General features: G+C 48.4%; 1 protein-coding gene across 1 annotated transcript in view; it reads left to right on the top strand.

Annotated features, from left to right (window-relative positions):
* Nucleotides 1-21,699, top strand: part of VPS13C (vacuolar protein sorting 13 homolog C) — a 2,873,871-nt gene that overhangs the window by 1,283,729 nt on the left and 1,568,443 nt on the right. Inside the window, exon 41 of the mRNA XM_085648297.1 lies at nt 2,012-2,128. Coding sequence (XP_085504423.1) covers nt 2,012-2,128 — 117 coding nt within the window. The remainder of the gene's footprint in view (nt 1-2,011; nt 2,129-21,699) is intronic.

Below are 21,699 nucleotides of genomic sequence, written 5' to 3' on the forward strand. Positions count from 1 at the left end.
CCTTTCACATCGGCCAGTCTGTTACATTGCCCACCTTCTTTCCGCCTCCGCATCCCTCAAAAGAGGAAGAGAGGCTCCACCGTCTGGACCCAAAATGTGCGCTCTCCTTCTATCTGGACCGCACGAAACAGTTCCGGGTGGAAGACCAACTCTTCGTTGGCTACGTGGGCGCTAAGAAGGGACGTGCAGTGCACAAGCGGACCATCTCTCAGTGGGTCGTTTTGTGCATTGAGGCTTGTTATTCCTTGGCTAAGAAGGAACCTCCTGTGGGGCTGAGGGCCCATTCCACTCGGGCCACAGCGGCTACTACTGCCCTGGGATGGGGAGTCCCTCTGCAGGACATTTGTCAGGCAGCAACGTGGGCCTCGCTGCACACGTTTGCTAAGCATTAATGCCTGGACAGCCAAGTCCGGAGAGACGGCTTCTTTGGCCGTTCCGTTCTCCAAGACTTCCTGGTGTGATCTTGGTTTGCAGACCCACCACCGGGGTTGATATTGCTGGGGTATCTATTCTAAGGTAAGGAATCTAACTAACGTGTTTCTTTCAGATGAACAAGTTACTTAGCTTCGATAACGCTATATCTGTAAGAAACATTAGTTAGTTAGATTCCTTACCGCCCCACCCATCCTCCCCGTTCTGCGAACCGATATCTAAGGTTAAGGTCATCCCTTTCAGGGCCCTAGATTCATGGCACCAGTGTCGGTTTCTTGCATGGCTCTGCGTTCCTGGCGCGGAAAGCTATGTACAAGATCTGACATCAGCGCGCGAGGGCGGCGTCTAAGTACTCCGACGTCATCCCGGCGATCACGACGCCGACGACGGATGCGGAGCTGCAGACGACGCCTAGCGACGCGCAAAGGTATTGCTGACGAAAATCTTTCCGGATCCAGCCGGACGCCTGTGGATATTCTAAAGTAAGGAATCTAACTAACTAATGTTTCTTAAAGATATATCGTTATCGAAGGTAAGTAACTTGTTCTTTAAGTGAAATGTTTCAAATTGTCCACTATCATTGAGTTTTGTCACCAGATTGGACCACCAAGCCAAGAGATACACAATTTTGAGATAGCATTTAGTGCTAATCTATATTGATGAACATCAATTGTCAGGCACATGACCATGGAGTTTATAGGCCCTTTTACAATGGCTAGATAGTTCTCTCCGGTAGATGGGCAATAATCTAAAACACCACAGTCATTACCAAAACAACTTTTGGCTGCCTAGCAGGACAACATGACATTACTCCTTTTATTGTCAACTGGTCGACACTTGGAGTGCCATTAATTCAGAGGCCATGAGAATTATTGCCTTACTTTCATCACTTGATTTGACACATGGTCATTTATGAAGGACATGCATTTGCCTTAAATGCCACTGTGTTATGGCCATTTGACTATTTTGAAAGACACTATGAACACTTTCCAGTGGACTTGCATGTGCTTGAATGACCACTACTTCTTGTGGATTTTTGTTTTGAGTACATAAATGTCTGCCCCATCATATTGTATTGTATTTTTGCCATTTTACTTGTAAATCTAAACATTTACTGTGCCTCTCTGAGAACTTGCTCTGTTCTTTAAATGAATGGCACATGGCCAGTTACAAGTATTAAAACGTGTCCCTCACAGTAGCTCTGTGCTTCCTAGCTTTTAGATTATAGGAAAAGCTCTGGAACTCAAAGTCCACATGACTTTTGATTTGTACCACTTTCCTTTGCAGTCACCAAGCTCTTACTGGATTTTATCAAAAGGGATTGTGTTCAGTTAACAGTTATCTTGCAAGGAATTCTATGAATATGCTATTTAATTTACAGCTTCCCTTGAGGATTTAATTCCTTTCCTGTTTTCATAAATCTTAAGAAGTGTCATTGCTCTCCTAAATGATAGGACCCCAAAAGAACAACGCACTACTTGCGTGTTTTGTTATAAAGCGATGTTACTATGCTGTCCATTATGTACTTCTTTATGTAATGAAGTGGTTCTAAACATTTTTCTGTTCTACATTTTTGCAGCCTCCATTAGCTTAGATTCTGAAGATGTGTTTGACTTGAAACTTATTGCAAAGCTGAATGCTTTCAACATCTGTGTGTGTGATCAGAAATGTAACATCGCAGATATAAAAATACAGGGTAAGTACTATAATAAAATTACTAAATGTGGTAGTTTCCTTTTCATTTGTGTATGACTATATATGTCCGAAACCAATTTAATTTTATGGGGAACATTTGAACATTTTGTTACCACATTACAGATGAGTATTTGAGGCTAGGCAGACTCCAGCTCCCAAATAGATGGAGCACTCTCGCAGACTCAAAAACAGAGACATAGAAGTTTGTTAGACAATCTGTAGCCAGTAGATGCACTCCAAGTGCTTGACTGTTGTCACTGTTGCCCATGGTATTAAGCTTTGCCACTTTTTCCAAGTGGGCAAATTCTTATATAACTGGCTCCATTCCTCACTGGATCTTACAGCTTGTGCTCCTCAGCTTTTGCCTTTCTTAGTTCCTAAAAGTGGGCTCATCCTGATCATTTCTCCTTGTTTGTTGCAGAAACAAATTTTACCAGTGCTTCACTGATGAGCCAAATGAATACCACACCATAGAAAAGTCTAGTCACCATTGAATTATAAATGTCACTAGATCCTGAAACTTAATGCCTTGGAAAAACTACTGTTCATCAATGATAGCCTCTCCACCAATTTCTCAAGCAGCCACATTGCTTTGACAGAGGATCACACCCTTATGGCCAAGTTTAAAAGCCGTAAAATCACACTGGTTACACAGGATGCATCAGCTGTCAATTCTTAACACCTGTAGGCCTATGTAAGTAGTCTCCTTCAAAGAAGATCAGGAGGAGGGTGCAGCTCCACTGGTTTTTCGTATCCTCTAGCTTCCGGTACCTGCTACTGCTGGCCCATCCTTTGATTTGACGTGTGCAGTCTGATGTTGGTTGCTTCACGTGGAGACAATACCATCACCGAAACAATCAAGGTCCACCAGCAACCGTTCCCCTTTTTTTGTTTGTGTGAGTCCGAGAGCTGCTGCAGAGCGGAGGAGGTGAGAAAGGGAGTGAAAAACATTTAATGCAGTAAGGTGGCAGTGGAAGGGAAAGGTATGTAGCAACTGGGGCAGCATCCATGCTGCCATGATGTTTCTGGTCTCTGCGGTGCTGGCGGTTTGCTTTTTGGGATTTCAGTGGGCGGTAATCCCCATTGCTGGACATGGCATAAGTGGTGCTAGTTCAAGAGTTCACGGTGCTGGTTGACAATTCCTTGCCCCCATAGCTGATCTGGCTGAAGAGTATTGGGCTTTTGCACAATAAAATGATCAATGGCTGCTTTCTAATGAACTCTTATGTCCTTTTATGGTGGACCTGTTTTGGATCATTTTTCCTTTTTTTTACCAAGTGGCTTTGAGGGATTACTCTGGAGTACCGAAAACAGATTATATGATTATATAAGCATTTTATGACAGTCACTTTTATGAAACCACTGATATCACATTTCATGTTCACTTCCAATTTTGTCCACCATGCCTGTGAGACTTTTTTTTTTTTAAATAGCTAAACATAAGGGCAGCCTCTTTCCAGCAGGTTCGTATTTTACCTCTGCACTTCAGATGGAAGAGGTCATCTCCAGTTGTCCTTTTGTCTACTCCTTTATATCTACCTATGCCTCAGGAGAATGCTACAAAGATTCGAATGGAAGGTCCTGTTGGAGTTTGCCAGCTAGTAGGCCAGGTGGGCCCCTAAAGACCACAGTAAAAGTGGAAAACTCTGCTATATCGCCTCTGAGTTTACAGCAACATAATGATTTAGCTTATTCTGAGAAAAAGACAGCAAAAGGTTGCCATGTGGTTCAGTCTAAGGCAACAATAATTGTCTTACCTGCAGTTACATGGATGTTTTTGCCCTCTCTCATGAGTCAGCCCCAAAAACTCTTAACAATTTTAAAGACTCTTCTACAGAATTGTCTGAAGTAATTTCAGTGTCCAATGTGGCTGACCTAAAAATACTGTGGATAACCAAGGGCAGCAACTTACACACTCACTCAGGTTGGACATTTAAGAGTTAAGAAGGTTGACCCAAAAATGTTGGATCACTTTATGCCAATGTTAGAAGAGATTCTCAGGGAGATTAAATTGATAAAACAGTTCCAGATGCATACAGCTTCTGAGCAAACTGTTCAACTTGAGAAAGAGTTAACAGTGCTCCTTGATAAGCCATAACAAATGGAAAATCATCCTAGATGCTCTATTTGCGAACTAAGGGAGCACCAAAGCATAAGATGGACAGTCTTGTCCCTGGTTTTGAAGCACTAATAAGGACACATGTTTTCCTAAAATATTCATAAGATCTAACTATAGTGTGAGCTCATAGGGTTCCCTTTCAAGCTTCGGTTTATGCTAAATATCCCCGAACCAACTTAGTTAACTTTTATGACTATAGAGTTAAGAGCTGATCATTGCTAAAGCTATGAAAGAGAATGTTCTCTCTGCCCGAATCAATATTCTTAGAATTTTTTCACACATGACTGCAGAAACAGCTTGCAGATTAAAGGAATGTAAGACTTAGACACCACTGTTTCAACCAGTAGGTACTCAGATCTCTATAATTCTGTTGTCCAGATTGAAACTATTATTTAAGGACCAATGTCCGATGTTTTCTAATGGTAAGGATGCTTATACATTTTTTTAAAAGGTTGAATAATTTGAATGTTTAATTTAAGTCATTGATAACAATTGGCAGGTCATGATTCAGTGGTGGCTGGATTACTAGTATACAATACTGTTGTTTCAGTTTGTGGAGGGTGGGGCTCATGATTAATGGGAACAGGGGAACCTGACACCTGTAGGAAAGTAGGATCTGCTTCTTGTGGTTACCCAGTCTATCTGCTTTTTCCTTGAAATATTATGCCATGTACTTTAGTACACTCCAGATATAGTACACATGTACCCAGGGCATGGGTACCCCAGAGGCCTCCCATGGGCTGAAACATGTATTATGCCACCCATGAGAGAAGCTATGCAAAATGGAACTACGGGTCTGCTATTGCAGCCTGTGTAAGATGGTGCTTGGACCTCTTACTTTAGATATAAGTTCACTATATCTATAGGTAACTTATAAGTCACCCCTATAGCTGGCCTTAACAGTCCTGAAGGCAGGGTGCTGAGTTTTATGTGAGAGGGTGCCCCTCTACAGCCTTCGGAGACCATTCTCCCGGGTTGTCTGTGACTCAGCCAGACATATAGGTAGAGGTTCATTATAACCTCGCGGTAAATGCTACCTCAAACCGCTGAAACAAAACATGTCGTGTTTGGTATCGAACACCTTGGAATTATACCTCCACACCAGTAACCGGTGTGGGAGATGTGATTCCACCCTTCTGAAGCGAGCTTCGTAGGGTCACTGGTCTTTCCGGTGCCAGCCTTCTCGACCCGGACAGAACAAAATGGATGCTGCTGACCAGAGACACATTTCTGCCCTCCTACGGCTGAGCCAAGCTTGAGCAGAGGGATGGCAGCACAATAGGCATCCTGTCACAGGGAGGTGTGACCACCTCCCAGACAGGATTTAGTGTATTGGTGCTGGGTGGGGGCACTTCCAAAGTGCCTGAAAGTCTGCACCTGTGGCACATTTGGTGTCTCTGTGCATAGTCCAGCTCAAACCACTTCTGGGAGCCGTTGGCTCCTGCTCTGGCGCGAAACTGGACAAAGGACATGTAAGTAACCTCCCCTCTGTCCTGACCCTCCCCTAGGAGGGTCCCCTGAATCTGTCCAACCCTCTCCCAGGGGTACATAAGGGCTTACCTCGCTGTAAGACTTTAGATTTTATGTGGACAAGATTATGCAACAAGAAACCATTGACCTTCGACCGTCTGGACACTCTGGACTTCGACTGGGCCCAACTTCATCTCCTCTCCGTCCAAAGCTTCGTCTGTGCCCTTGCACGATACAGGCTCCGCGCAGGACCTGCGGAGCACTAAGGACAACTGAAGAATCTCCCTTGGGGTGAATGAGTCACTCCCCTGCATTCGCAGGCACCGTAACGCAATTGACCGGTATGCTGATCCTGAGCTCCTGTGGACTCCAAAGGCTCCAGCAACACAGGAGGTGGGTTCTGAAGTTCCTTGAGGTTGAGCTGCCCTCTCACGGAGTTTGACGCCAGTATCCCTCGTGGGGACCACATAACCCAAACCCCTGTGCACCATGTACCTTTGCAAGTGTATATGCTTGTTGGCGATTCCCGAGCTTGTCCATTGGACCCCGTGTAGTCCTAACCCTGAGCAGTATTTCCACTAAAGAACTCCAGCCTCCTCACACCGAGTGCTCCGTCCCCTTGCAACTCCTGGTCATTAGGCCTGTGGGTCCTCTTGAGGGTCAACTTGATTTTTATTGGGCTTCCCTGGTTGCTCCAGACATGCCCTGACTCTCCAGTGCTTGGTGAGTCCCCTGGACCTTGCTGGTCCACATCATAACCTGCTTGACCTTCCTGCGTGGGTTGCTGTTGCCAAGGCTTGTTGGTGCTCCAGCCGGACACCGACCCCTCAGCACTCGACATCCTTCGTAGGAGAGCTCGCATCCAGCTCCTGGTCATCCTCGATAGCTCCTGGTACTTGTGGCTGCAGAGTCAAGCATCCCTTTTTTGCACCTGAAGCACCCAACATAGGTGGGCATTCGTCTACCGAACTTCTGGTCACCCTGAAGTGACCAAGACTCTGTCCACTCTGCTTTCAGGTTCCTTCCATCACGAATCCACCCTTGGATTCCTATGGACACTTTCTTCCTTCCCGGCAGCAGCTCTTCTTTGAAGTCCTCCATTGAAAACGATGGCGGTGTCCGACACCACTCCAGACATATGCACCTGGCTCCTCTTGCCCTATTAGAAATATCAGACTCATTGAAATTTATCGCAGACAAAGGAAGGACAGCAGTACTGATCCTGCTCGATTTGTCTGCTGCATTTGATACTATCTCCCATGAGATACTTCTGGCTCGAATAAAATCAAGTGGCATTTCAAATACCGTCCTGACCTGGATCCAAGTCCATTCTGACCAACCGCAGGCAAGCGGTCTCATTGGGCACTTTCCTTACCCCTGAATGGTCTACTACAGCTGGAGTACCTCAGGGCTCTTCCCTTAGCCTGCTCCTATTCAATATATATATATGTCCCCTCTCATCTCTCTCATCTCGTCATTTGGGATTGAAGTTACATCCTATGCCGATGACACCCAGTTGATTTTGTCTCTGGACAAAGACTTTACGTCGGCAGAAGCAAACTTCAAGCTCCGCTTTTCAGCAGTTATCCAGTGGATGAAAGATAATCATCTCAGCTGCAATAAGGACAAGACAGAGATTCTTTTGATGGGGAAAGATAACCCCTTTCAAACCAGGGTCTGGTGGCCAGATGACACCATAGTCCCTCCGGCTATGGTTGATGTTGCAAAAAATCTGGGAGTATTATTTGATGCTCCCCTTTCTTTCAAACCTCATGTACTAAAAGTGGCAGTAACCTGTTTTGGTCTAATTAAAACGCTAAAATAATTATTTGATTTAATCCCCCTAATGGCTAGGAAAACAGTGGCAGTGGCATTGATTCTTTCACACTTGGACTACTGTAACAGCCTTCTGGCAGGGATCAATAAATCAACACTGAAGAGACTACAGGTGGTCCAGCACGTGGCAGCTCATCTGGTCCTTAAACTCCCACGCAGGGCCTCCACATCGGCTGCCCTAAAAGCTCTCCATTGGCTCCCTCTACATAAGAGAATTTTATTTAAAATCCTCTTAATTACTTATAGAGCAGCACACAAACAGGGCCCAACCTACCTGGCAGCAAGATTCATATCTTATACCACAACCAGGACCCTTAGCGCATCTTCTTAAAATCCCCTACTACAGATGCAAAACCAGGGGAGGAAAATCAGTCACGGTCTTAGGATCCGAGCGTGGAACCTTCTACCAGTCAAATTGAGATGTCTTGAAACAGAAAATCAGTTCAGGAAGGACTTAGTCTTGGATCTTTGGTATACCAGACGAAATTTGTCATTCTCTTATATAGGGCCCTCCTCCTTCAGCATGCTTGACCTTATCTGGATAGCGACAGGATGCTCCTTTCAGAGCGACAGTATGCACTTTATAAGTTCCCATTCAATTCAATTCTGGGATAGGTAACTCGGGTACTCCAGTATCCACAGGTGGGGTGGCTCTCCAACCTCCTAAGTTCCAAAGGGTTTCCTCGACGTCCACCAAAATTATAATTGCGACTTCCCCATAGAATTGTACAGAGCCCGCGGTCATGTTAGCACACTGCCCCCATCCTCCGTGGGGTCCCTTTGTACTCATCTTGGGTGGTTCCTTGGGGTCCCAGCAATTCTACGTGTTCTAGACACTGTCTCGACTCCAGTCCTGGTTCTTATACCACTATTTTAGTATATGGCTTGGACTCCTCCTGGAGCCCACTGTGTATTGTGCTACTTACAACTGTTTCTTTGATAAAGTTTTGTGTGCTTTGTGTTGTATCCTCGTGTAGAGGATACTAGAGAGTGTTATATAAATAAATACATGTCTTTATAACTACTGTGTGGTTCTCCTTTCATTTAGTTAATACTAAAGGTGATATTCTGGTAAAACAAGCTGCTTTACAATCCTTCAAGATTATGCCTGAAGGCTGCTCTCCACAGCTACCACTAGGATAGCTTTCTAAAGGTTATCTTTGACCACATACATCATAAGGGTCGCAAGGTGCCCACTTTAATTAGTGGACAGCATATACCAGGCCAACTTCTCACAACACCAATTAATGGTGCTAATGGTTAATGGGTTTTAAGAGGTTGCCAAGGGTGGGGTGTTGGGTGGGGCACCTGCCAAACTAAAAGGGGTTAGGGTAATTTGAGGGTCCAGGGTAAAAGGAGGTACAACATGATATAGTATCATTTGACTATTTCTTGCACAGGATTTATAATTATAGAGACTTTATCAGGATATGAACTTTTTCTGCACGTTTTTAGGCACTAGAGCTTTCAGCATCTTAGCGTTTTTGCTGTCCCCCAAGTATCTATGTACTGAGAAAGGTTCATGCACTACTCAATGCACTTTGTGCACATTTCTGCTTTTTGTGCGTATCAATGTATATTGTGTTTACTAGCTTGAAAACTGAAATAAAGTACTTACTGCAGTACAGGGAGGGTTCTCCTCCTGGAGCACAGGGCGGGATAATCCTCACCTCCGAGTCCTTAATAGAATTGAAACTTTCCGCTACATTAGCTAGAACATTTTTCTGATGGATACTTCTGTCTGTGTATTCCTCACCTTTTGAATACCCCCTGCACCAGCATTCCGTGGGAAAATTATTTCCTAGCTCTCCCACGTGGACAGGATGCCACAATCGACAGGCTCCGCTTGCGGCACCATATGACGTAATCGGAGCCACAAAAGGACCTCATCGGCGTGCTGTTCCCTTTTTTCCACACCGTTAACGCTTAACGGTTTTTCCAGGGCTCTCCATTTTCATCGTGGAAAACTTTGTATCTCTTAATTGTTTCAGATGGCTACTTCCAGGAAGACCGGATTCAAACCCTGAAGAGAGTGTGGCAGGCATATGTCAATTACGGACCCGCATGATGACCGCCTTTGGTGCTTATCTTCGGACCACGACGTCAAGGAATGCAGAAGCTGCAGGAAAATGAATCTGAAGGCGATTAAAGAGCGTGAGGCCAAGTTGTTTATGGTCAAAGCCAATAAGGAGAAGAGAAGTAGGAAGAGGGCGAAGTCTTTGTCTTCTCACACTTCGAGGTCGAAGAAGCACAAGGGATCCAAGAGAAGACACACCTCTCGTCATCGTTCCTCGAAAGCCAGGGTTTCGAGGTCGAGATCGAGGTTGCCTACTCCGGCTGAGCGACCTCGGAGAAAGGACTCTATTTCCCCAACTCCTTCTCAGGCGACGCCAGTACCATCTCCGGCTGCGGCGTCGCCGGTTTCAGATGCTTCTTCGCAACATGAAAATTCACCAGCTCCAGCGACGTCACCGGTGCCGGGTGGGTCCTCTCCAGCCCGTGTGACTTCACCTGTGCGGGCACCGTCCCTGTCTCCGCAGGCTCCAGTGCGACCTCAGGTGACTCCCCTTCAGGAAGGTACGGATCCATATCCTCCTTTTCCTGCTCCTGGGGATGACTCTTCACATTTTCTCAGTGCGATGCTTGGCTTGTTTACCAAAGCCACGACTCCATCCAGCGCGCCTTCAGGCTCCGTGGATCCTTTGGCTTTCAACCTGGGTGTGCCTCAGTTCTATCCCCAGGCTCCTTTCATGCCTTATTTGCCGTCGACTCCTTCTTGGCATTTCCCGGCGCCGAGATCCTCCACTACGGCTCCCCGAGCTCCTTCAGCTGCTGAGTTGACTCCACCTCGAATTCGATCGACATAGAGGTTCAAAGTCGAGGCTCCTCCATCGACGCCGTTGGTGTCTTCTCCGGTGCCGCGTGTGGCTCCACCGACGCCATTGCCTAAGCAACGTTCCAGGAGAGAGGCACAGAGATTGCTTGAGGAGGAGGAGTATTTACAAGATCAAGAGGAAGGAGAAATTGTGGACTCTTTGGATGAGTTTGAAGGCCTTCAGGAAGCTAGTAGCCTAGATACTGCCCCTGAGTATAACTTGCCATCTGCAAGTGGATGTGTTGTACAGGACGTTGCACCTTACCATGTGGTTATAAGGAAGGCGGCTGATTTATTGGGCCTTAAACTTCCCTCTGCAGAGATAAAGTCCAACATATTAACAGAAGTTTTAAATACTTCTTCATCAACTTCTGAGCCTTTGCTTCCTTTTACAGATGCCTTAACAGATCCAATTCTGGAGGTGTGGCAGAAGCCTTTGTCTGCTCCGGCTGTATCTCGTTCTATCTCGAGAAGGTGCCTCTGGTGATCCAGCTTTTTTGTCATCACATCCGACACCTGAGAGTTTAGTTGTCCAAGCTTCTTGCTCAAAGCAGTCTTCTAATGATTTTCCTACCATTTTGGGTGATAGGGATTCGAAGAAGATGGAGCAAGCTGTGAAGAAGGTGTTCTCTTCTGCAAGTATGGCTCTAAAGTCAACTAATGCAACTTGCCTTCTTGGAAGATACGTTCATGCATTGATGGACTCTGTTGTACAATTGGCTCCGAAGTTGCCTGAGGAGGATCGTGCCAACTTCTTGGAAGTCCTTTCGGATTCGCAGGCCGCAGCACGTCAAGTGATTCAGTCAGGCATGGACACTACTAACTCTGGGGCTCATGTGATGGGGTCGTCTGTGGCTACAAGGAGACAGGCATGGCTCAGGTCTTCTGGTTTTTCGGCTGATATTCAGTCGACTTTGCTGGATTTGCTTTTTGATGGGTCAAAGCTCTTTGGTTCAAAGGCGGATTCAGCCTTGGAACGTTTCAAAGACAGTAGAGCTACTGCAAGATCTTTAGGCCTCCAGGTGCAGTCTAGAGGTTATGGTTACAAAAGATATCTGGGCTTTGGGAGGTCTGCTTCCTTTCGTGGCCACCAGCAATCTCAGCAGAGCCAACAGCAGAATCCCTTGTACAAATCATACAGATTGAAGAATAAGTGAGGCCTCAGGGGTGCAAATCGACAACAGACCTCCTCCTCTTCCTCTACCTCCTCTCCCGCCACTGTTGGTACATCAGGAAAGCAGTTCTAGATTCCCCATCTTAGAACATGTTGGTCCAGTTGGAGGTCGGGTGTCCCACTTTCTACAATATTGGAGACTGATCACATCAGATCTTTGGGTCTTGAATCTTGTAGAGAATGGGTACGCCCTCCCCTTTTTGGAGTTTTCTCCTCCTTACCCTCCTTGCCAGGGTTGGTGTTCATAAGACCACTTGCTGCTTTTGCAGCAGGAGGTTCTTACATTGCTTCAAAAAGGTGCAATAGAGGTGGCTCCGGGGCAGGAAAGGGGTTAGGGTTGCTATTCCCGGTATTTCCTGATCCCCCAAAAAGGACGGTCGATTAAGGCTGATCTTGGACCTCAGGATATTGAACCTTTACCTCAGACAGGAAAAGTTCAAAATGTTGACCTTGGCTCAGGTTCTCCATGCGCTGCAACAGGAAGACTGGATGGTGTCCATCGATCTGCAGGATGCGTATTTTAATCTTCTCATCCGGAGGTCGCATCGGAAGTATCTCCGGTTCACGGTGGGATCGCAACATTATCAGTTTGCGGTTCTTCCGTTCGGTCTCACTTCCGTGTCTCGAGTCTTTACAAAGATGATGGCGGTGGTAGCGGCTCATCTCAAAGTCAGGGGTTCCTGTTTTCCCCTACCTGGACGACTGGCTGTTGAAAGCGGAGTCTCCAGAGTTGGTTTCGCGCCACTTGCAAGTGACAACTCATCTGTTGTTCAGATTGGGTTTTTCGATAAATGTACCCAAATCTCACCTGTGCCTTCTCAGCGCAGCCTGTTCATAGGGGCAATACTGGACACTTCTGTGTGTCAAGCATTCTCTCCTCCACAGAGGATCCTCGACATTCAGGAAATGATTCCTTTATTTCACGATGGAGCGGTTGTTCCAGTCCTGAAGGTTCTTCGCCTGCTCGGTCTGTTCGCTTCCTGCATTCTGTTGGTCAACCATGCACTCTGGCACATGAGGGCACTCCAGTGTTGCCTCCGCAGGCAGTGGTATCAGCATAACTGGGATCTCAGGGAGAATATCAGAATCTCCAGAGAACCTGTCTCAAGGAAAGCCCTTTCAGCCTCCTCCGCCGGTGGCCACAGTGATCACGGATGCCTCCACTCTAGGGTGGTGTGCTCATCTGGGGGATCTGGAGGTCAAGGGTCCTTGGTCTCCAGAAGAAAGGTTGCTTCACATCAACCTTCTGGAATTGCGGGCGATTCGTTTGACACTGAAGGCTTTTCTCCCTTCCCTTCATGGTCAGTCGGTTCAGGTCCTGACGGACAACACTACCGCGATGTGGTACATCAACAAAGAGGGAGGTGTAGGGTTGTATCGCCTCTGTCGAGAGGCTCTGCGACTCTGGTCCAGGGCTCAGGGCCAACGGATTTGTGTGATTGCAAATCATCTGGCCGCTGTGCTGAATGGTCGTCTCAGTCAGCATTACTCGGCCGATCACGAGTGGCAGCTTCATCCGGAGGTGGTCCATCGCATCTTCCAGATGTGGGGGTCTCCTCAATTGGACCTGTTTGCCACCCTCGAATGCGCACTGCCCGTTCTGCAGTCTCCAGTATCCGATGCAGGGAGCGCTGGTGGACGCGTTTCAATTGGATTGGAGCTCACAGCTCCTTTACGCGTTTCCCCCATAACCTTGATTCCTTGGGTTCTGAGGAAGATTCGCAAAGACCGTGCCCAAGTTGTATTGATAGCCCCGGATTGGCCAAGAAGGGTGTGGTACACAGATCTTCTTCACCATCTCGTCGCACCCTCCGCTCCGTCTCCCTCTCAGGGCAGACCTCCTCTCGCAGTTGCAGGGGCAGGTTCTACACTCCCACCTCCAGAGCTTGCACCTTCATGCCTGGAGATTGAACGGGGCAACCTGAGTTCATTCTCTCTCCCGCCAGAGATAGTGGACGTTATTTGATCATCCAGGTGACACTCCACTAAATCTATTTACTATTCCAGATGGTCCTGGTTTGTTAAGTGGTGCAGAGAGAGAGAGACATTGACCCTTTGAAGGACCGCTTGTCTAATATTTTGGAGTTTTCTCTTTCTTTAGTACATCAAGGTTGTGCTGTAGCCACTGCAAAGGGCTATTTATCGGCTTTCATTGGCCTTTTTTATGTTTGCCGGACCAGCCGTCTTTATTTAAGTCCTCCCACACCTTTCATTATGCCTCAGTGGGATTTGAATCTCGTTCTCACTTTTTTAATGGGTTCTCCGTTTTACCCTCTCCACTCTTGCCCGTTGAGGCTTCTTTCTTTTAAGATGGTTTTCTAGATTGCCATTACCTCGGCTAGGAGGGTAAGTCTGCTTCAAGCTCTTAGTTCGAAACCTCCTTTCCTGACCATTCATGCGGATAAGTTGGTTCTAAGGACCAGGGCTGCTTTCTTTCCCAAGGTGGTTACCCCTTTTGACATGGGACAATCCATTATTTTACCGACCTTTTATCCTCCCCCCTCACCCTTCCAAGGAGGAAGAGAGACTGCTTCGGTTGGACCCTAAGAGGGTTGTCAGCTTTTATTTGGATCGGACTAGAGATCTGAGGCTGGACGATCAGCTCTTCATGGGCTACGTTGGGAAAATGAAAAGCAAGGCAGTGCACAAGAGGACGCTTTCAAGGTGGGTTATCTTGTGCGTCGAGATTTGCTATGCCCTGGCCAAGAAGGAACCGCCTGAAGGTATCAGAGTCCATTCCACCAGAGCTAAGTCTACTTCTTCTGCTTTGGCTAGAGGTGTTCCTGTTCTTGATATCTGTAAGGCAGCAACTTGGGCCTCCCTCCACACCTTTGCAAAGCATTACTGCTTGGACTCTGAGTTTAGGAGGGATGGCAATTTTGCTCGCTCTGTTTTGCAAGATTTTTTGGTCTAGACAGGTGGACACCCTCCTCAGGGAGAGGTACGGCTTTGGGAATCTATTCAAAAGGTGAGGAATCCACAGGCAGAAGTATCCATCAGAAGAACAAGTTACTTACCTTTGGTAACGCTTTTTCTGGTGGATACTATATCTGCCTGTGGATTTCTCACGCTCCCACCCGCCTCCCTGTTACCACCTGTTATAACCAAAAAAAAAAATTGTATTTCATTTATATATCATGTTTATATTTTAATGATGAGAAATGCTTTTCCCTTGCTATTTCTCTTTACTCTTTTTGATTATGCAATGGTGATTTTACATACATGTATATATTTGATATGTAAATATATTTGAAAATGTCGGTCCGCCCGTTTGCCTCGGTGGCACGGAAGAAATGGGTGGAACTGACGTCAGCATGCCAACAAGGTCCTTTTGCGGCTCCGATGACGTCATACAGTGCCACGAGCGGAGCCTGTCCATTGTGACGTCCTCGTCGACGTGGAAGAGCTAGGAAAGAATTTTCCCGCGGAATGTTGGTGTAGGGGGTATTCAAAAGGTGAGGAATCCACAGGCAGATATAGTATCCACCAGAAAAAGTGCTACCGAAGGTAAGTAACTTGTTCTTCATTCTATGTCAGGACTGGAGGCGAGGATTATGCTTGTTTAAAGCTTGCCCACAACCAAATGAGCCATGTTAAGAATTCGTTTGAAATAAAACCTCTTAAAGGTGGAGACGGAAGACCAATCCACCGCATTGAGGATATCCTCTATGCGGGCACCCAAGCCGAAAGCTTTAGAAGCCATGGCTCCTCTCGCGGAGTGTGCCCCGAAGTGACAGGGGCTGATGCCGGCCTCCTGCATCACCCAACGAACCCATCTGGCGATGGTGGGTGAGGAATCCGCTTTAAAGTGTTTCCGGAGCGCAATAAGGAGTTGTCATTCTCCTGGGGGGACGGAATTCTTCCGTCATTTCTTCATTCCCCTTGAGGCATCGAACGCCGCAGAGTTTTGGAGAGTCTGGAACTCTGGATAGGAAATTACCCTTGTGTGGCATTTCGTGCGCCTGAGCAACGTGAAATTCACCCAATCAGGGTTAAACATCCTACCGGTGATATCAAGGGCTCGAACATCTGAGACCCGCCTGCAAGATATCAGACACAGGAGCATAGCCAGTTTCACAGAAAGCTCCTTCCTGTAGAGGGACCTGTTAGGTTGCCAAGAAAGAAACCGGTTTAGAACCTGGTTAACATCCCAAATCGCAGAATAACATGGTTCAGGGGACAATGAGAGCTGAATGCTGCACAGAAGCCTAAAAACCATGGGGTGCTTGCCCAAGGGTGACCCGTTAACTGGCACATGGCCAGATGAAATGGCCGACCTGAAGGTGTTGATAAACCGGTAGGCCAAGTGGTCGGAAGCAAGTTGCGCCAGGATGTTTACGACATGAATCACGTCCGCGACCAAGGGATCGAAACCCCATCGCAAACACCAACGGGACCATCTGTCCCACGTGGAACTATACCTCTTGACAGTAATATCTGCCCAAGCTTTGTAGATTAATGTCTTAGCCTCTCGCGAAAGTCCTGGGGCTTCCCACCCATCTACCCCTAAAACCTGCCATGCCATGAGCCACAGTGAGTTCGTCAACACTAGAGGGTGGGGAGTTCCGCCCGCACTCGTGAGGAAAGTCGGAAACTGGGGGAGTAGGATTGGAAAATCCCCATAAAGTTCCAGAAGAACCGGAAACCAAACTTAAGACTTCCACAGCGTGGTGATCAGGACAAGATCCGCCGCTTGCCTGCAGGATCCTGCCAGAAGTTCGACAGTTTATATGCAACTTCTGTTCGTCAGGTGACCATAACTCTCCCGTAGAGATTCGCCGCACCTGGCACCCCAGCCAAGCCTGCTGGCATCTGATTCGATAACGAGATCTGGAGCTGACCCGCAGATTGCTCGGCCGTTCCACGCCTCCATATGGTCCAGCCACCAGAGAATCTCGGCCCTAGCTGCTGCGGACAAGTGGACCTTGTGAGAATACAGATACCCTTTGCGGAAGAAGTACCACCGAGCCAGCTGACGGAGGGACACCCGTTGTTTGGCAAGAACGAGTCGCAGCTCGTGACGGATCTTGGTGACCATCCTGGCCGGAAGGCTGAGAGTAGAGGTTGTGGAGTCTGTGACGAACCCCAAGAAGGTAACGGCCTGAGCTGGCTGTAACAGAGATTTCTGCTCGTTAATCACAAAGCCGAGGTCCTGGAGCAGGGTCACTGCCATCCGGACATGCTCCATCAGCTGATGGGTGCAAGAAACCATCAGGAGGAGGTTGTCGAGGTACACAATCATCCTGACACCTCGAGCTTGCAGTAATTCTGCCACTGGCTTGAGCACCTTGGTGAGGCACCAGTGGGGCCGGGGAGAGCCCAAAAGGAAGGGTCGTGAACTCATTAATGAGGTGACGTCAGGCAAACTGCAGAAAGCGTAGGTGTGTTGGGAAAACGGGATCACCAAATAGGCGTCCTTGAGGTCTAAACGGACCATCCACTTGAGAGGACGTAGCACGTCACGAAGAAGATGAATCCCCAACATTTTGAACTGGCGGTACACCAGCCATTCGTTGAACTTGCTCAGATTTATGACTGGCCGCTTTCTGCCGTCAGTTTTGTCGACCAAGAAAACATTGCTTAAAAACCCCCTGGGATGAAGGGAAGTAAGGGAGATAGCGTCCTTGTGGAGGAGGGATGCGACTTCCTCGTCCACCAGGACAGCATCTTGTGCATAAAACTGAGTGGGTCGGGGGCGGACCTTTGTACCGGGTTCCCTCTGAACTCTATGTGAAATCCCTGTTTGAAGCACCCAAGCATCGTTTGTGATGGCCAACCGAGCCTGTTAACAGCCTGTCAACCGTCCCCCTATGTTTTGTGGGGTAAAAGGGAGAACACTCACCGGGTCTTGAGGTGGCAGCTCCTCCTCTGTAGCCTTTCCCTTTTCCGCGGCATCCTCTTTGGGGGATAAAAGTTGCCGAACCGGGACTGGAACTGGTACTGTCCGGAGCCTCTCTGATTGGTCTGATGGGGTTGGCGATCGGCCAAGCGGCCCCTGCCGGCCCAGCGAAAAACATGGGGAAAAAAATCTTATTAATTGTGGATTGGGCCTTGTCTAACGACGTGAAGGTATTTACAAATTTGCTGAGCTGCTTCCCGAAGGGCTCACCAAAGAGACCCCCCTGAACAATGGCACCCGCCTCCGAGTCCGCCAGGTCCCTTAGCTTTGGATCGATTTTAATAAGGAGGGACCGTCGACTCTCGGTGTAGAGGACACAATTGACATTGCCCAAAAATATCACAGCCCTCTGTGCCCAGCCTGACAAGTTCTCAGGGGAAATGATGGAACTGGATTCCTTGGCCTCCTCGGCCATGTCGAGGATCTTTGTGATAGGGCCAAGGGCGTCCAGGAGCTTGTCCTGGCAGGCCCTCCAAGATCTGTTGATCCCTTTCTTGGGATCTCTGATAAATTTATGTAGAAAGGTTGACATACGGGGGTCAATTTCCGGGGTAAGGGCTACCTTCCCCTCTAGAGAAGGGCGTGGGTACTCTGCCCGGAGGCAATGGCGGGCCTTTTTTTCAAGAGGACGCCGGATGTGCCCGACTGCGTACGTAGCGACCTTGTCGGCCGGAGTCCACTCTGAGGAACGGGGATGTACGATGTCATTGGGGCCTGGGAGGGGCGTGACTGGAGCCAGGGTCTCAAAGGGCTTGAAGCGGCATCAGGGTCACCTGATGCACGTGGGAGAGCAGGTGCAGGAGGTGGGGGGTTCCCCGCGGGCAGCACCAGTTGGCTATCAATAAAAGCTTGCCTCAAACGCTCAAAAGCGTCCACATCCACCCCAGGTTCACGGGGGCGCTTAGGCCACGGAGAGAAAAGAGTATCTTGGGCTGATGTGGCTAGGGCCTGAGGGGATACAGCAACCTGTTGCGTAAGCCATAAAAAAAGCCTGCGATATCTGGCGGGAGAGCCTGTCCTCCAAAGGAGTGATGGCCTGATCCACCACCCGGTAGACAGAAGTATCCACCGCCTCATAAAAGGCTTTCCCCCAAGGCATGTCAGCGAGAGGGTCTTCCTCCTCCTGATAGTCATCATAATACTCCATCGTATTGGCTAACTCAATAAAGGTGGAGACCACCAGGCCATGAGTGAAGGCCTAAGACTGAACTGGGTTTCAGTCGAAAGTATGGGCGGTGTAAAACCACAATTTCGCGGGGTTCTATTTCCAGGGGACAAAACTACCAGCAGGATAAAGAATATATATGGAAAGAAGCAATCCATTCTGGTCTGGGTCGTATCCCCTGTGAGGCCTACCGGCTAGTACAAGACCTCAATGAGGCATTCAAATGCAGAATACAGACTTGTGTTCCCGCATAGAAAAAAATCGGGCAGGGAACCGAGTGTAACACACAAAAGACGGTCAGCGTGAGAAAGTAGATCCGCTGCCACCTACAGACCCGTACCGGGCGTACCCCTCAGACCAGCGGCTCCGATTCAAAGGGTGCGTGACGCCTGAACTCCTGAAGGAGAACCAGCTATGCGACGCTCCCTGCACAGCCTCCTGCGCCTCCTGGCGGCGGGAGGTCCACAGGGCACAGGCCAGCAGTGCGCTGCGTAGGAACAGGGAACCCGTTCCCACGGCGTCGAAAGCACAAGCAATTCCAGAAGCGCAGCCCACGCGCAATTTACAACAGAAGATATAATAAACGTCTAAATAAGGCGCAGCGCGCACGAAAGTCAAAGTGATTACCACAACAATATACAGCACACTCGCGCCTACTTTACATAGCACAATACACAGTGGGCTCCAGGGGGAGACCAAACCATATACTAAGAAAGCAGTATAACAACCACGGTTTGAATAGACACAGTGCCTAGAGCACGTAGAATCACTGGGACCCCAAGGAACCACCCAAAGTAGTGACACAGGGGACCCACGGAGGACGGGTGCAGTGTAAGAACACAGCCGCGAGCTCCGTACAATTCTATGAGAAAGTCGCGGTTGGAATTTTAAAGATTAAGGACACTTAGGAGAGGACTTCAAGCAAACCCTTTGGAACATAGAAGGTTCTAAGGCCAGCACCCTTGAGAGTACCGAGGTACCCGTGTTACCTATCCCAGGAGAGCTGGGCGCATAGGGGTCAAGTGGTGTCGGAAACGCTTGTTGATTTCAATGGCGTGTTGCGAAGAAGTGCTGCTGCCGGGAAGATGAGAAGTGTCCGGTGTGATCCAAGCCTGGATCAGAGCTGAGAAGACCCTGAAAGCAGAAGGGACAGAGTCTGGGTCACTTCACAGTAACCAGGGGCACGATAGACGAATCCCCACCAATGTCGGGTGCTTCAGGTGAGAAGAGGTGAAGCTTGACTGCAGCCACAGGGAACAGGAGACGTTGTTGACGACCAAAGTCCGCAGGTGAGCTGTCCCACGACGGATGTCGAGTACTGAGTGGGGGGGGAGGGTGGGGGGGGATCAGTGTCCGGATTGAACACCAACAAGCCTTGGCAACTGCAACCCACGAGGTCAGAGAAAAGATACTTCGGTGAGGACCAGCAAGGTCCTGGGGACTCCTCAAGCGATGGAGAGTCAGGACACGTCTGAGGTAACCAGGAAAGCCCACTGAAAGTTAAAGTTCCCTTCTCAGGGACCCACAGGTTGATGGACGAGGGATTGTGAAGGGACCTCGAGCTGAATCTCAAAATACCGTGGAGTGTAGGCCAGAAATCTTCAGTGGAAATACTGCTCGGGGTCTGGACTACAAGTAGCCCAAAGCACAGCCTCGGGGATCGCCAAAAAGCATATGCTGCTACAAATGTACACGGTGCCCAGGGGTTCGGGTTGCAGGTCTCAGAATTGCTGAGAGCACGGATCAACCCCAGAGACCACATGAACCCACCTCCTGTGGTGCAGAAATCTTCAGAGTCCTTCAGGAGCTGCATAGATGCAAACCTGTCAGATGCGTTTAAGTTGCCTGCCTTGCAGGGGAGTAACTCCTTTACTCCAAGGGAGATTCTTCAGTCATCCAGCGTAGTGTAGATAGTCAAAATACTTGGTTTCTGTAGTAAAGTTTCATCCAGGTAAATCTAAAGTTCTGAAGCCAGGGATTCCTACTTTATACCCAAGAAAGGGGTGGGACAAACTCTTGGGACCCACCTATGGGAGGGTCGGGACAGAGGGGTGGCCACGCCCATGTCCTTTGTCCAGTTTTGCGCCAGAGCAGGAGCAAATGGCTCCTGCAACCGGATTGAGCTGGACTATGCACAGGGACACCAAATGTGCCCCCAGTGCCGACATCAAAGCACTCTGAGTGCACCCACCCAGCCCCAATACACTAAAGTCTGTCTGGGAGGTGGCAGCATCCATTTTGTGATGCCAAGTTCTGTTAAGCTGGTACCGGGTGTACTGGTGTTGTCATATTTCTCCCTCTAGGAGGGTGGAATCATATTTCCCACACCAGTTACTGGTGTGGAGGTATGATTCTAAGGTGTTTAACACCAAACACAACAGGTTTCCATGCAGCCGTTTCAAAGTTAGCTTTTACCGCTAGCTTATAATGCACTTAAGTATATATGGTTGGCTGCATCACAGACAACCCCGGAATATAGGTTCTGAAGGCTGCAGAGGGGCTCTGCTCATGCAGGTGCACCCTCTCACATAAAACCCAGCACCCTGCCTTCAGGATTGCTAAGGCCTGCCATAGGGGTGACTGATAGGTTTATATGTGCAGTGATACAATTGCATTGTGGGTGATAAGAGGTGGTAAATTTGTAATTTACTCCACACCCCTTCCACATAGCAGTCAAGTAACTAGACATGAAGTTTGCACCTCTGCCTGATACTACCTCCTTAGGAAAACCCACCCTGGAAAAGATTCCCAGGAGGGCCCTTGCCACCACAGGAGCTGTGGTAGTTCGAAGGGGAATTGCCTCTGGATACCTAGTGGCATGGTCCACCACCACCAGTATAAATCTGTGCCCAGATGCAGTTTGAGGATCCATGGGACCAACTATATCAATCCCAACCCTCTCAAAGGGAACCCCCACCACAGGCAGTGGTATCAGAGGGGCCTTTGTAGTACCACCTGCCTATCCACTGGCTTGACAGGTGACACAGGAGCGACAAAACTCCTTGGTGTTTTCAGACATATGAGGCCAATGAAA

Source organism: Triturus cristatus, chromosome 3_2 (assembly GCF_964204655.1).
Source record: "Triturus cristatus chromosome 3_2, aTriCri1.1, whole genome shotgun sequence".
Classification (NCBI taxonomy): Eukaryota; Metazoa; Chordata; class Amphibia; order Caudata; family Salamandridae; genus Triturus; species Triturus cristatus.